Source organism: Penaeus japonicus, unplaced genomic scaffold (assembly GCF_977035675.1).
Source record: "Penaeus japonicus unplaced genomic scaffold, GWHDUDI00000001_assembly GWHDUDI00000008, whole genome shotgun sequence".
In the NCBI taxonomy this organism is placed as follows: Eukaryota; Metazoa; Arthropoda; class Malacostraca; order Decapoda; family Penaeidae; genus Penaeus; species Penaeus japonicus.
Genome location: NW_028234410.1, coordinates 37,321,426 through 37,336,509, shown reverse-complemented (window position 1 = coordinate 37,336,509; position 15,084 = coordinate 37,321,426). Strand labels below are relative to the sequence as shown.

Genomic DNA, 15,084 nt, shown 5'->3' with positions numbered 1-15,084 from the left:
TTTTTCCAATGTCTAGCTGTACATAAGTGCTCTTTGAAGCATATAACTGAATATAGTTTAGTTTTGTAATACACCAGTGGACGTGTCCTAGCCATCCCAACATAGTGGTATCACCTCTGAATAACTTAGCTCATGGTTTCTGTGCAAGTCAATACTCCAGTGAATGCCAAGTGTAATCATCAATACTGTGAGAAAATTCATGAGGAATAAAATAACCATTCTAAAAACATAATTACTTCAACTTTATTACATTTCACTGGTTTCACTTAGGTTGTTATTTTCACTAGAAAAAATGCAAAATCAGAAGGCATTTTCTCAAATTACAATGAGGAAAAGGAAAAAAAAAATGTAAACATTTCTCACAAACTTATTTATTCAAAGGTTTGCATTTGTAAATATAGTACAGGGTTTATTAAAGGAAAATTATTAGCCTTAAAGTACCAAAAGAAGTAATCAAATTATAAATGAAACAGATTGAATATCAACGGGTTGTGAAAAAATATACACTAGGTTTATCCACACTTACTGAAATTACATCATGTATGTCATGAATAACTTTAGTGAAGAAGTTTCAGACACAAAGCTCTGTCTATTTGGAGGCAATAACAAGTTACATTTCTACATGAGCTAAACCATGAACTTTTGTTGCAGGTTCATTAGTTCAACTTTGTGTTGTTTCTGTACACTAATACTACACCATCTGGTGGAATGTACACACTCACACAGTATCATTTGCACTAGAGGAACACAGTATCACAGTCACACGTCCTTCAAGAACGAACAAATTTGCACTCGCACCCTCAGTCACTTGAGTCACGTCACTGGGGATGTCAGCATGCCAGACCCAGGAAGAATGGTGCAAGATCAAAGACCTCTCAACTTCCCAGGTTGCTAACATGCGGGAAATGTGCTAACATGGCAAGGAAGAAAGCACCGGATGCGCGCCTATTGTTCATGTATAGTCCAAGTGTGTAAACTTATCCACACTCCAGTACTCTTAGTCATCTTCCTCAGGAATTTTGCAGTTGTTGTATAAGAAGTGTGGTGTGAAAGTTAACATTCAGTCCATTTCACTTTACGTTCAGAACACTACTGGACTGCACAGCATCTTGCACCACACACTTACTCAGCGCCACATCACACAGGGCCTCTTTATCACAGTCAAGCATTCACCAGTCACAGGACTGCAGCAGATTTGCTCCTTCCATGGTACCATTTTTGGCATCTTTAGAAATCCTCTAACTTGAGCACAGTGTTAAAACTTAACCATACTACCCAACCTCTTCAAATAAGGAAACTTATATACTTGGAAAATGAAGCTTTGTAACATTGTCCTCAAGGATTGAAACCATTATTTATTGAATTGCAAATTATCTTCTACCACTGTACCAGTTCAGTCACTTAGGTGGGTTGTTGGTATCAACTAAGTTCCCACAAGTGTGTGGAAGAAAGATTTAACCCACATACAGTAAGATTCATTCACGCAAAATCAAAACTAAATTGTATTGGGCTTAAGTCCTGTCTTCCATTAACTTGCAGACACACCTCGGTTCTCACATTGCACATTTAGGGCTTACACTGCAAAATGCAACATCAGCAATCACAAACTAAAGGGGATTTGACATGGCTCACTTGTGTACAAAGGGGGGAAATATTGGCCAGTCAAGAATCTTCAGCTGATACCATTACTATCCAACTCACTATTGCTTGCAAACAGCAGCACACAATTTATACTTCATTCAAGAGAACCTGACAGGGAATAATAACCTCTTTTCATTTAAATTTAACATGCATAACTAAAGAAAATAAAAAAAAGGAAATAAAAAAGTTGAGCATAACCATTTGAAATACTGTTTGAAATATTTAGGTGGTACTCATGTTCATGATTTCAGCTTTTATGTGCCTCAAAATGCCACTAAAGAACAATTAGAGCCGCATCCCATTCTAGTGCCCTAAACACACACGTGCTGTCACCGAAGAACTAGGAGACTAACTGAGGATGTATAATAACAGGAAAAGATTATCTGCATTATCCCAAATTGATCTTAACTACTTCCAGGATATGTTCTTCGATAGTTTATAAAAATGATTTACTTATTGGTTGATTACTTGGCATGTCTGATCTTAGAGAGGACTTAGAATATCTATAAAGACCTGCATTGGAATAAAGCAGAAGGCTGCCCTGCAGATAGAATAGATTAACTTGGCTAACACTAACAGAATTGAAGTGGTAGTAGTTGAAAATCCTTTGTACCCTTGACTAGACACCCTGGAATACTATCCCCACTTGTATTTAAATTACAGTAGATGGATCAGTTACCAGTAGGGTACCCGACTCATGGCTACAGCACCATTCATTCCCACAAAAAGGCACTTGAAAGGACTGGCTTTCAAAAACCACAGTTCATAAATAGGACTCACTTTGGAAAAGTTTTACATGCTTTACAGAGCAAATGAGGCAGATCTTTTCCTGGGAGCTGGAATGATTCACTGGAAATGATTTTCTGATATTCTCATAAAAGAAGATATTCCCGTCATTCAAGAAAAGTTTAGATATTTTCACACTCTTCCGAGGCCATCCGGTCGTCATCGCACATTCGGCCAAACTGCCGCACTTGCGATCGTCCATGTTTGTCTGTTCACTCACCACACACCCCACGCGCTGAACGGTCACCACTCACCACAGCCGGGCAACGCTCTTCCCTCACTCCATGCAGACACACCGCATCTGACTCACTGCATCGACTCACCACAGACTAAACTCGCCACTCATCTGAAAAGCCAAGTTAGGGGCTACTACCAGTTAGATGACACTTAAGGACGTATCCAGTCACACGCACTTCCCTCCACCTCCCCTAAACAGTGTGATGACTATCTGGTATACAAAAGAACTTTTATTCTCTCAAAGACACACTATGGAAGAGTGAAGCATTTCTCACACAAGCTGTGGTTGAGGAAAGCTTTCATATCACCAGATTTTACCATACAGTCTCAATACATTCAAAAGAAAAATTTATAAATATAGAACAGGCATCTTAACATTCTGAGAGTGTGGATATTTTATGTTCCTTAATTTAGTTTATGTACTTTATGCAATAGTAATTATCCCTTGATCCCAAAAATACATGTATTCAATAATGTATTATACTAAAAGTAATAACCCTAATACTAAACCTGAGTCTGAAAATTATATAAGGGCCTAAAACCATGCATGTGTGTGAGAATGTGAATAGGTGATGACCGAGTACATAAATGACGTGTAAATAAGCAAGCATGTGTGAATGGCCATGTGGGTGAATGCAACTGAACAAGTGAGAGAGATGTAAACAATACAACCAAGTAGAAAGCAGAACACATGAAAAGGCCTTCCGCACATTCATGTATTTTCCAGTCTGTCCATTTGTCTTGTTTGCAACTAGTTCATGAAACCTTCACATGTGAATAGGTGAACAAGTGAATGAGCGAGTAAACAGGTGAACAAGTGAATGAGCGAGTAAACAGGTGAATGAGTGAGCGAGTAAACAAGTGAATGAGTGAGCGAGTAAACAAGTGAATGAGTGAGCGAGTAAACAAGTGAATGAGTGAGCAAGTAAACAAGTGAATGAGTGAGTGAGTAAACAAGTGAATGAGTGAGTGAGTAAACAAGTGAATGAGTGAGTGAGTAAACAAGTGAATGAGTGAGTGAGTAAACAAGTGAATGAGTGAGTGAGTAAACAAGTGAATGAGTGAGTGAGTAAACAAGTGAATGAGTGAGTGAGTAAACAAGTGAATGAGTGAGTGAGTAAACAAGTGAATGAGTGAGTGAGTAAACAAGTGAATGAGTGAGTAAACAAGTGAATGAGTGAGTGAGTAAACAAGTGAATGAGTGAGTGAGTAAACAAGTGAATGAGTGAGTGAGTAAACAAGTGAATGAGTGAGTGAGTAAACAAGTGAATGAGTGAGTAAGTAAACAAGTGAATGAGTGAGTGAGTAAACAAGTGAATGAGTGAGTGAGTAAACAAGTGAATGAGTGAGTGAGTAAACAAGTGAATGAGTGAGTGAGTAAACAAGTGAGCGAGTGAATGACTGAGTAAGCAAGTGTGTGAATGTGTTAAAATTTACAAATGCAACATCTATAAGACCAGTTGATCTTTCCTGTCTCTACAAATCAGTCATTCTTTGCAACCCCATGACCCATCCAAGCATGTCTGTTCCCAATATCAAAGGCTTGTGACTGAACCCTTCCATGAGGTTTTAATGGCAATATGCAATAGTTTTTATAGAGACCTTCAGCAAATAGCTAAAAAGACGACTAACAATATTCCCCCTAAACCCTCTGAATTCAAACAAATCTGAAGAGCCTCCATCTTTACTCGTCTAAGCCTGTGTCTTTATTTTTAAAATCTGCAAAACCAAAAAGGCAAATCCTGGAATTATGAAAGTCTACAAGTTACTTGTTAGCTCACTAAGGAGTAATATTCAATGAGTGATTATTTTTATCTTAAACACATAATTCTATAATATATATATATATATATATATATATATATATATATATATATATATATATATATGTATATATATATATATATATACATCAAGTCAAACTGAAAAAAATAATATAATAAAGAAATGAACAACCAAGTAACATATAAACATTCAAATATCCAGGCCTTGTGCTGAGCTTAGGAATGTAGATACCTAGAAGAGACATGTTAGTATCCAGAACCCTCATTAAGTTATCCCCAAACCCATAGCCAACATATCACCTACCTAAGAGTACTTACCAAGTGCTGTTGTTTTTCAAGCGACGAATTTCTTTAGTTGCCCACATTGCAAGGGTCTTTGTCTTCGAAGTCTTGGAGCGTCGACCTTGAGAAAGGAGGTTGGTGATAGGATCAGTCTCCACCAATTGCAGCATGTCTGTCCCAAACACAGAACACAAGTCTCTGTGATAAAAGACAAGTTTCCTGTTAGTATTCTGAGGAACTCCAGAAATGTGAAAAAATAATAAGAATAACCAGTATAGAACATATATAATTATTTTTTAAAATCTATCAATATCAACTATATTCTTTTTATTAGTGGATTATCTATATTACATCCAACTCACCCAATCAGACCAGCTGAACTGGCAATAACTGGGTCAGATTTTTCATCATCTGCAGCAACAGAAGTAATGAAAGAGATCATGTGGGGCACATGTTGACGCAGGAGCTGAACTTCCTGGTTTGGTGATGCCCCATCGCCTTTCAAGCCCTGAACAATACCAGTATAAGCCTCCAAACAGCTTTCGCGTAATTCATTAAGGTAGTCTAGCATATCGAAGTCTGAGCGATCAACTTGGGCTTGGGAAGCCTGGTGAAGCATCTGAAGGACCACTTCCAGGTATTTGGTAAACTTGGGTCCTAGAGCTAAAGCCATATCACCAAATACTGAAAGAATTGATGGTTTCACATTTCTGTGAACATTATTATTCCCAAGATTCTCCACCAACATCGACATCAATTCATCGCAGAAGGGCTCGACCTTATCTCCCAGAGCACGGCAGATGTCTCCCGTAACTCCCACGGCAGCTGAGCATACTGGGTAATCTTCAACATTCCTTAAGCCCAAGGATAAGAAAGGCTTGAATGCCTCCATGTATTTCAAGAAGTTGTGTCCCAACACCTCCACCAGTGTGGACACTGCAAGGAGTGCGTCTTCCTGCACGCCACCTGACTTGCCCTGAGAAGTCTGGAACATCTGCAGCAGAGCGGCCATGATTGGATCGCTGATTTTTGGAGCATCTTCAGGGGTTACTTTCCTTAGGACTGACTGGAGAGTCGCACATAACAAAGACTGAATATCATTGACCTGAACCCTGTCGCTATGAGACTGGATTTGAGACTCCATGTGCAATACTTGTTGAAGCCTTTCCAGAATTATCATAGTGGTTTTTTGGACAGTTGGATAGCAATCCCTTGGAGAATTCTTCATGAGTTCCATGAGGGCCTCATAAGCAGCATTTCTTAAGTTACACTGGTTTCCATCAGCTCGGTCTGTAGTTTGCAAGAGAACATCAACTAATGGGTCAAAGAATGCAGACAGACAATAGGTTGGTGGTTCACCATCAACATCTCCAGTATCTGCCTGTTCGTAAGCTGCTTCTGCTAGGGAACTGAGAGCCCAGCAGACATTTGATGCTACCCTAGGTTCTCCCTTCAAGCTATGAACCAATGCTTCCAGCAATAACTTCAGATAAGTGTCATTGCATGCAGCATCTGGAATTAGTTCACACACACGACCCAGTGTCCAAGCTGTTGTATCACGCACCACCACAGAGGAGTCGCTCAGGGCCTCAATCAGGGTGGGCATTGCCTGTTCTACCATTGGTTTAAGATTGGTGGGGTCAGGGCCTTCCAAGATCGATCCTGTAAAAGAAAAAAGGTTTTATTTCATGATGACCACATTAAAGTATTCAAAGCATTCAATACTATAAATGAAAATCTTGTACTGTATACAAACGGATATACCAACCAAATGCCATTATTGCTGCATCTCGAAGTCTCCAGTCAGTGTGCTTAATATTCTCCTTCACAAAAGGTAGGACATGAGGTACAATATCATCTTCTGTGCAAGTAGCAAGAAGCATCACACACACTCCAGCTGCTTTACAGGGGTTCCACTCATCGTCATCATCGGCTTCCTCTTGTTTTCCAAGTGTCATCATCAGTACTGGGACCAGATACTACCAAACAAAAAAAGGCGCATATTAGGATTATTATATATTTATCAAACATTTCAATAATAGATAAAATAGAAACTATGACCCAGTATTTCAATGAGCAATACTACAGTAGACTCACCTGCAATGCTCCCTTGGCATAGAAGCGGGAAGTCCTCTCTGGGGGGCGGCCAAGCTCAGCTGCCTCAGAAGCCTCGATGGCAAGGTCCACTTCTTCATCGCACACATTTGACCAAAATTCAATTCCTTGTAGTGCTACTTCATCTATGTCACTCTTCATTGCTTCAAGTGTAATCTTTGTGGGAAAAATTAAGGATCAAAATTAAATCTTTGAGGATAGTTTTAATCATTTACTTAACAATTCTGATGTATTAGGTTTATCCACATGAGTTTGAAAATATTCATATTTGGTAAAGAGAAAGTGGGTATATGACTAATTTCAAAATTCTAAGTAGATACTAAAATACAGTTCAATTTCAAGTGTGCTGAGCATTTAGTGTTTATTCATATATACTACTATGAAAGAAAAATAACCATGTAATGACTGCTTTAAGCCATTCTAAGAACATTTTATTCACAAATATAACTTACCGCAAACAGTGCGGGCCCCATATAATGCTCCATGTATTGATAATACAGTGACATTATTTTTACCAAACATTGTAGGGCAGCAACTTTAATTTGAGTATTAGTAGACTGGGTTGCTTCACAAACCACCTGCAAAAAGGTAGAGAAAAAAATCATTTAGACCTTGCATGTGTACATATGGGCATGAGCAAAATCAAAATGTTAATCCACATAAAACAAAATAATATTTGAATGAAACAATATACTTACTTGCATAATAAAATGTCTTTCAGCATCCCTTTCAAAGTTCTGTTTTGTAAATTCAAGCGAGTTAAGAAGTGCCGTCGTTGCTGCAAGTCTAACATGATCATTGGGTTCATCACGCTTCATGCCATGAACAATAGCAGTGAGGATATTGTTACTTTGTGATGCTATGGCATCTGGCTCTATATCCTGTAAAGATAAATAAAACCAATAAGAAAAGCTATTTGGTTACCAGGGAGTTGGCTACGATTACTCATGTTATGCTGATAATTTGGAATGTGAAAAAGTATTGAGAACATTCAAACTTAATGATGCTATGATCATTACTTTATCAACAAAAATAGCTTCTTTTTCAATCAAGTAATAGGGTAGCAAGGTAATGTCAAGTAGGACTACTAATTGCATCCTTGGTGACTAAGGAATTGTGAAACCATCTGTAAAAAAATCAATAATAAACCAAAACCATTATGGACAGTATATAAATATATACATGCACTATGGATTTTAATGGGTTGAAATCCATAACTAACATGTAGAGTAAATCATATGTAATGTTTAAATTGTATGAATGACTGATCATACCTACTTTTGTCAAATACCAATATTTTAATCCTGCATTTTTTTTTTCATTAATACTCCAATTTGAAACTTTTGAAGTACCTTTTTATTCTACAGCATTACAGCACTGTAATGGTGTATAGTATTCACTCACCTGACAAATATATCCAATAGCCTCTAAAGTAGACTCTTTAGTCATATCCGTGGCTCCAGGAGCTGTTATATTCGCCACCAATCTGTCTATTAGGTTCGGCCATTGACCTACTGGGATTTCCGTCAACGCAATGTAGGCAACGCATTGTGCTGCTGAGCTTGGCCTGTTCTGCTCTGTACCTAATGCTCCCAGAACCTGAAAATAAAGTATATTTAAATTTCAGTACAGAATTTTTCAAACCTTAAAATAAAAGGCTTCTGTAAAATATAAGGAGATATTTGCTTCCAAAACATATATACAAAAAAAAAACAAAAAAAAAACAAGCATTGACAACAAGTCTTACTTACATTAGCCTTAACATAGTCCCTGACATCTGGTGGGAATGCCAGCCACCGCTGCTGATACTGTACTTTAACTTTGGGATCATTGGAAGCTAATGTGTTTTTCAGCTGAATACCCGCAGCCATTCGGGCCACGGTGGAATTTCCTCCATGGTGCAAGACATCGCTCAGTACTTTCACATATTCCGGCTGAAATTTTTGTAAGAATCTTATTAGTCCTCTGCAATTATTAAATGTAAGTCCAAGTACAAAAGAAAGGAAGCAAGCATTATGTGTATCAGACTTATAATTCAAATTAAAGACATGTTGATAAATGTATTCTTTATAATCATTATTGAACACTTACCAAATTTGATTGTGCTGCCTGCTCCAAGTAATTTAATGCTGTTTCTAATTCAGTTTTATCTGCAAATAAATCAAGGTTTTAAATATGAATCCTTAAAAGGACACTATACAGCGATAAATATGGATGTACATTTTGTGTGCGTGTGTGTGTGCGTGAGAGAAAATATGTATGTGTTGGTATGTGGGGGGGAATCCAGCTGTATCTCTATTGATCCTCTGCCAAGTTTTAAAATAAACTTTTTTTAAATAAACTTCATCAAATTTTTCTCTATTCTTTGCTACTTAAAAAAGTGAAAGCCTATGAGGATAATGTAATGCTATCAAAATTAAAGATAAAGGGATAGAAAAGGACAGCACAATTTCAAATTAAAGGTAACCAATTGGAAAAGGAGTGCACAAAAACAGAGAAAAACTATGGCAATAACCATAGAGAACACCCAAGTAAAAATAGTAGGTAAAATTAATTTGAGAGGGTAAAAGAGGGCCCCAACTTTGTGCTCTCATAACCAAGTCCAGCAATGCCTTGGCCTCACACCTTGCACTCTAGCATAGGCAAACAAAACACTAAGATGTATATTTTAGCAAGACAGAGCTGGTCTCTGCAGATAGGTTATTAAATAAGTTACCAGTTGAAGTCTTATCTTACTGAAGTTAAGTGGAGGAGGCATGTTGGCCTTTCCAGAGCACAAAGCAGAGGTGCCACTTTGTGACAGTATAATAGTCCTATTCTGAACAATTACCAAATTAAATTTGTAAGAACTGGCATTAGTCCCAGAGATAGCTCCAGACACCCAGCCTCCTGTTTTGGTTATATTTCTATTACACTTTACCAGGACTGGTGTGTTTAGGCTGGCATTGAATTTTTTTCATTATATTATAACTGCATAACAATATTTTAAATATCACTACCTGTGAAACTAAAGCAGGATCTGGGCAAAAAATGCTCAGTCTGAAATCCTCTAGTTCCCCAGATAATGTCTCTTAGCCTTGTCCTAAGGATATTTATAAACCAGGGATTTATTAGCCTTGGATGTAACCATGGTTGTGTAAAAAGAAAATAAAGAAATAACAGACAAATATGAACAGTATTTTGCATGAGTTTGTATAAGGTCATCATCATCAGTAGGACTGTTCCAAATATGCCAGCTGAAAATTAACTCACGGCTAGCAGGAAATAAAGCGGCCTAACTCCTATGTTAGGATTATCCCTAAAGTCCTATTCACCATGAAAGTGGCATATGCAGGCCTGTGCTTTCTGTCCTATATGCCACAATCATGGAAAGCCTATTAAAAAACAGCAATAATAAAATAGTGTCTTATAATATTTCTGGTACTATTTGAGAAGTTTCCTCTAGCCACACCAACTGTATGAGAAACCACATCACCATAACTGCATGGAGGCCCTCCTCTTTCTCAAGTAACGAGACAGTAGTGTTCCGTCTCTTTTCTTTCTTGTGAATGAAAGGTTGCCAGTGTAAAATGGTATTTATGGTAATGTATGGCATGTTTTGAGCAGGCAATATCCCCTATCCATCCTTTTTTATCTCTCATACCATATCTCTACACAATCTTAGGTAACATTTATTTTTTAGTATATCATTCCTTTCCATTCTTTATACATCTAAATAATCCTTCATTCATGTTCAATAATTTAGGACCTTAATTTCCACATTTCATTTACATTTCCTCTAGCCACACCCATTACATAAGCCCATATCCCTATGATCCTATTGGGCCATCCTCTCCCTCAAGCCTGTAGCTTACATTGCCTCATGGTATATCATTTTCTTTAAAATATTCATAAATCTGCACATTTCATCATTTTCCATGAAGAAAAGCATTTTTTCTTGATTTATTTTGGCAACATTTGCAAGTTTTATACACAAGCGTTTAAAGTGCATGGTGGTCAATTCCCATTTTTCATCCTATTTATGAATAGTAACTGTAATGGTTCTTTCAACCTTGTGCATTCTGTATTTCATATATGGCAATGAAATATACATTTTTAGAGTATAAATTCAAAGTCTTGTAATGCCGAAGACAAAAATTGTCCGAAGTGAAACTTGAAAAATCTTACTCCATTTGCATCTGAGGAGCTGAAAGCTTTGCCTTTTTTGGGGGTTAATGTCAGAATCACCTTGGAAGTACAGGGACAATGTTATATTTTCCTCTCCTTTTTGATTCTTAACCCTTTGGCTGTGGTATTTTTAGATAAGTTTATACAGCCTTGTGTCGGTATTATCACATGTGGCCTGGGTCATCCGCGTCTAGGCCTATAGCTTGCCTTGACAGCAAATGATGTCATCAACCAATGGGTTAACAAGCCATTACTGAGGTTGTCCTCTAGATTTGGGCCTACTTTTTTCACACGCGTTCGAGATTCTCGGCAGACTTTGCTAATTAGCTACTAGTGAAATTAAATTGCAACTTCTTTATTGAAAATATATATGCAGTCTTGCACACAAAAACATTTGGAACATGTGAAATGTGATAAAAGGCCTGTAATTTAATGTGTCAAGCAATCGTCATGCTTCTGCACTCTAGCCAAGTACAAAAATATCACCACATATAATCTGTCACCACAGAGCTTATGCTCATACCTAAGAAGGTCTAAAAGCTTGTCATGCCTGAATGCATGTCATGGAGCTTTGTTTATCTTTACTCAGACCAGTGGCCGACACAGATATAATAGTATGGGAGAATGGGGAAAACTGGAGCATGGGACAGGCTGAAACATATTGTTGACTTTAAACAAGTTCCTCTTTTAATATGATGTTAACATATGACAGCTTGTCATCCTGCCATGCCAATATATTGGCAACACCAAATGTGAAGACAGTATCAATTGGAAGTATAGAAAAAGGTTCTTTGAATTCAAGTCCTTGAGAAAACAAGCTTAGCAAGTAAGCATGTTTGAGCACCACTTGTGCTCCAACAACATTTATTGATACTTATTATATTTGCAACCATTAATCATAGAATATAACCATGATAAGATATGAAATAGATATGAATTTGAGATAATCAATGTTTTAGTTTTTTTCTCTTTTTTTATACCAATGTTCCACCTAACCCATTCACAACAGGTGGCATATCACGTCATGAGAATTTGCTCCTGCCTGATGACTTCCTATACCTCTAAATACACATTTTACAAAGTTATGTATGTATATACTCATCGCAATTACATCTGTACAGACACATTTTCTTGACAAAATAATGTATAAAAAATAAATAAATAAATAATTAATCTAAAAAAAAAAAAAAAAATACAAAAAGCATCTAATCACTCCGTGGAATCAGGCGGGTGAAGCATGGCATCGTGCCAGAGAAAGCAACATTAAGCACATATGCACCCGGCGCGAATGGGCTTCACAACAGCCTCTGCCATCTGAGTTGTTAGAATTGGTAATACTGAATGATAAATTAGTTACTGAACTTATTTTTCTAAATGAATATCACACACTTGACTGTGAGGTCTCATATGTTGCACATTTTCAATCAAAAATGTAAAAAGGGGGATTAACCCATTTGCACCGGATGATGTGCCGACACATTTCATGGTTTTAGTATCAGACGGCAGCGATGAGATATTTGGTCAAGGCCGGCGCTCAGGGTGAGCGAGCGGACAGCCCAGGCTCGTGGCTAGTGCGCCTGAGAATCCCGAGGCGTTAGGCTTATGCGTTCTATAACCCCGGCATCCTGACCATTCAGAGCCAGAATCGCCCCGGCATGAATGGGTTAAAAATACAGATGAAGTGAGAGAAATCACTGTAGCGATAGAACACTTAGAGCATTGAACTCGCCACACATCGCACTCCAGTTTATCTCCACCAAGGGAATAACAAGGTACGTCTGAATCAAGAAATTTAAAACATTCCACTAGAAAATCAGAAATACTTTAACTGCAACTGCATACACAAAATAAAAATAAAAATGAAAGTAAACACTTCGAACCATCATCAAACTACTTGACCGATGAAACCCGCTGATGGAAAATACGAATAATCTACTAACGTATCCCGTTCCTTCCTGTAATTTAACCAATCTTCTGCCACCAGAGAATATATACTTGAGGAATTAAGAGACCGAAATGAATATAGGACAAATATAATTCCATCCGGAGTTGAACACGAGTCTCCTATAAAATAAATTATCACGAGTCGCTTCTAGATGACCCTACTCTAACGCCCAAAGACCAACTACCAACAAGCAAAAACACGAAATAAAAGCCCTCACCGCAGAACACGTAAACTTCGTCCACCAACCTGCCTACACAACCATACAAGTTCCCTACCCCTATTACCCTAATATCTCCCCCCAATTCAACAAATCTCGCTCCAATACCCTTCTGAAATAGCCTAGAGCAGCGAGGAGGCCCCAGCACACGCACAGCCTAAGCCTCTGGCATGGGGTCCACCACCTCTTAAACACGTTGCTCGAGGCCTCTCTCTACCTCACGTGTTCGCTCGATATTTAGGGTGTTTCGTGCCTTGCTTTTGGGTTTAATGGGGATATTCTTTGCCTTCGAGCGTGACGACTTAGGTGGATTTGATTTTTTTTCATTTTTTTTAAACCACGAGTGGAAGTTTTGAAGTTGTTGACAACGTTAATATGGCCGACAGGGACGAGGCTGCCTTTTTGGGTTTTATTCGATTTACAACTCCATCCGGACCTTAATCGGGATTCATTTGAGCGATAATGGTTCTGCTGCGTGTGATGGGCGCATGGAGAAGCGTCGATTCGTCGAAATTAGCGGAATCTCTGGCCATTTGGTGCGATTCACGTATGGTAACAAACAAGGCGGGAAGACCCACCGATACATTCCTCTATTTTCTAGCGCAGTTCGGCGGACATTCGCCTCGTTCACCACTCTACTCACCTGGCGATGTAGTTTTCTCGAGTATCTGTATAACCTGTTCCATATTTGAGGGCAAGCGCTGGGGAAACGAGCGGCGATAAATAAGTTCCCTGCGAGAGACACCGGTAGAGGAGTTACCACATGTGCGGCGGAGGAATATCCCTTCGCCGAGATGAATCACCCTCGAGATTATTTTCTCTAGATTACTTTGCTTTAATTTGGTTTGTACGCTACTTGGTCGAAAGTAGTGAAAGGTGATGGGTTCGGATGTTTAATTTGTAATAAGCTGTGGGATGGGAGAAAGGCGAAACACAGGGACTACTTTCTCTGTATGTTACCGCGCAAATACGACAGATGTCACATGGGAAGGTTTCAAATGCCGAATTATGCCTATTTATGCATTAAAAGACTATACACGATTATGAAAAAGATTATATAACTTGTAAACTTTATATGAGTATATTTGGCTAAAGCTGTAATACTGCGCAATGCTATTTTAATATTTCCACTCAACGGTATCCTTTCATTTGAATTTTTACACACACAATTTACATTAGTTGATTTACCGGAATATCAAAATTCATCAAATACATTACAACTCCAACTATTAATCCTCACACAAAATTCAAAAAAATTACATCATACAAAAAAAAAAAATACGTTAAGTGAGACTTCTTCCCAATGCGTGCATGCCATCCGAACTCTTTTTCATTTTTATTTTTTTCCTCTTTACAAGTCATAACAGACGAAAAAAGAGATACATTCATCGCATCAAGAGCAACATGAGGACGAGGATCCAATATCATGTAACACTGCTGGTAGTGCCTGTCGTGCATGGTAGTTGTGTTTGCATGAAACCTTGGATAAAGTTCCTGGCCCAAGGTCATTACTTAAAGGCAGATCCGGATATTAGATATTTTCCTAATTTCCCGAATATGTAGGAGGTTGATGGATTGTCTTATTTACTTTGGTACTGGCATTGTAATGTGTTTTGTTATTTTGTATATATTAAGCTTGTTGGGTTGGTTATGTGTGTAAGAATGAAGTATCGATTACACGTAAATTGGCGGAGTTGAAAGCACTACCAGCCTGAGTGATGTTTTGATTTTTTTTTCTCTTTTACTGTTGGCGTCTCTGTTCGTATTGGGAAGCCAGTTGCTCTTCAGGACATTGCATGAGCAAAAGTTATGTCCGATGATAGTGCAAGAAAAAAAAATGTAACAGAAAACGAATCGTCATTATACACGTGCTGTCCATGCAATTGTCCTTGTTGATACCTGTGTATTTG

The 15,084-nt window shown here is 38.1% G+C and overlaps 1 protein-coding gene across 3 annotated transcripts; it reads right to left on the bottom strand.

The window, feature by feature from the left end:
* Positions 1–355: 355 nt before the first annotated feature.
* On the bottom strand, positions 356–14,143 carry Fs(2)Ket (Importin subunit beta Fs(2)Ket). 3 transcript variants are annotated; one of them, XM_043014906.2, is made up of 11 exons: positions 13,818–14,143; positions 8,937–8,995; positions 8,597–8,779; positions 8,250–8,444; positions 7,544–7,726; positions 7,298–7,423; positions 6,828–7,001; positions 6,499–6,709; positions 5,093–6,392; positions 4,767–4,928; positions 356–2,773 (listed from the first exon to the last, which is right to left on the bottom strand). In XM_043014906.2, coding segments are annotated over exons 1-11 (2,637 nt in total). In that variant the 5' UTR covers positions 13,861–14,143; the 3' UTR covers positions 356–2,772. The 3 variants fall into 3 exon arrangements, with proteins under 3 accessions (XP_042870840.1, XP_042870831.1, XP_086395472.1); XM_043014897.2 differs by having other exon boundaries at positions 356–2,793; positions 13,818–13,977; XM_086539346.1 differs by lacking the exon at positions 356–2,773 and having other exon boundaries at positions 4,763–4,928; positions 13,818–13,977.
* Positions 14,144–15,084: the final 941 nt, after the last annotated feature.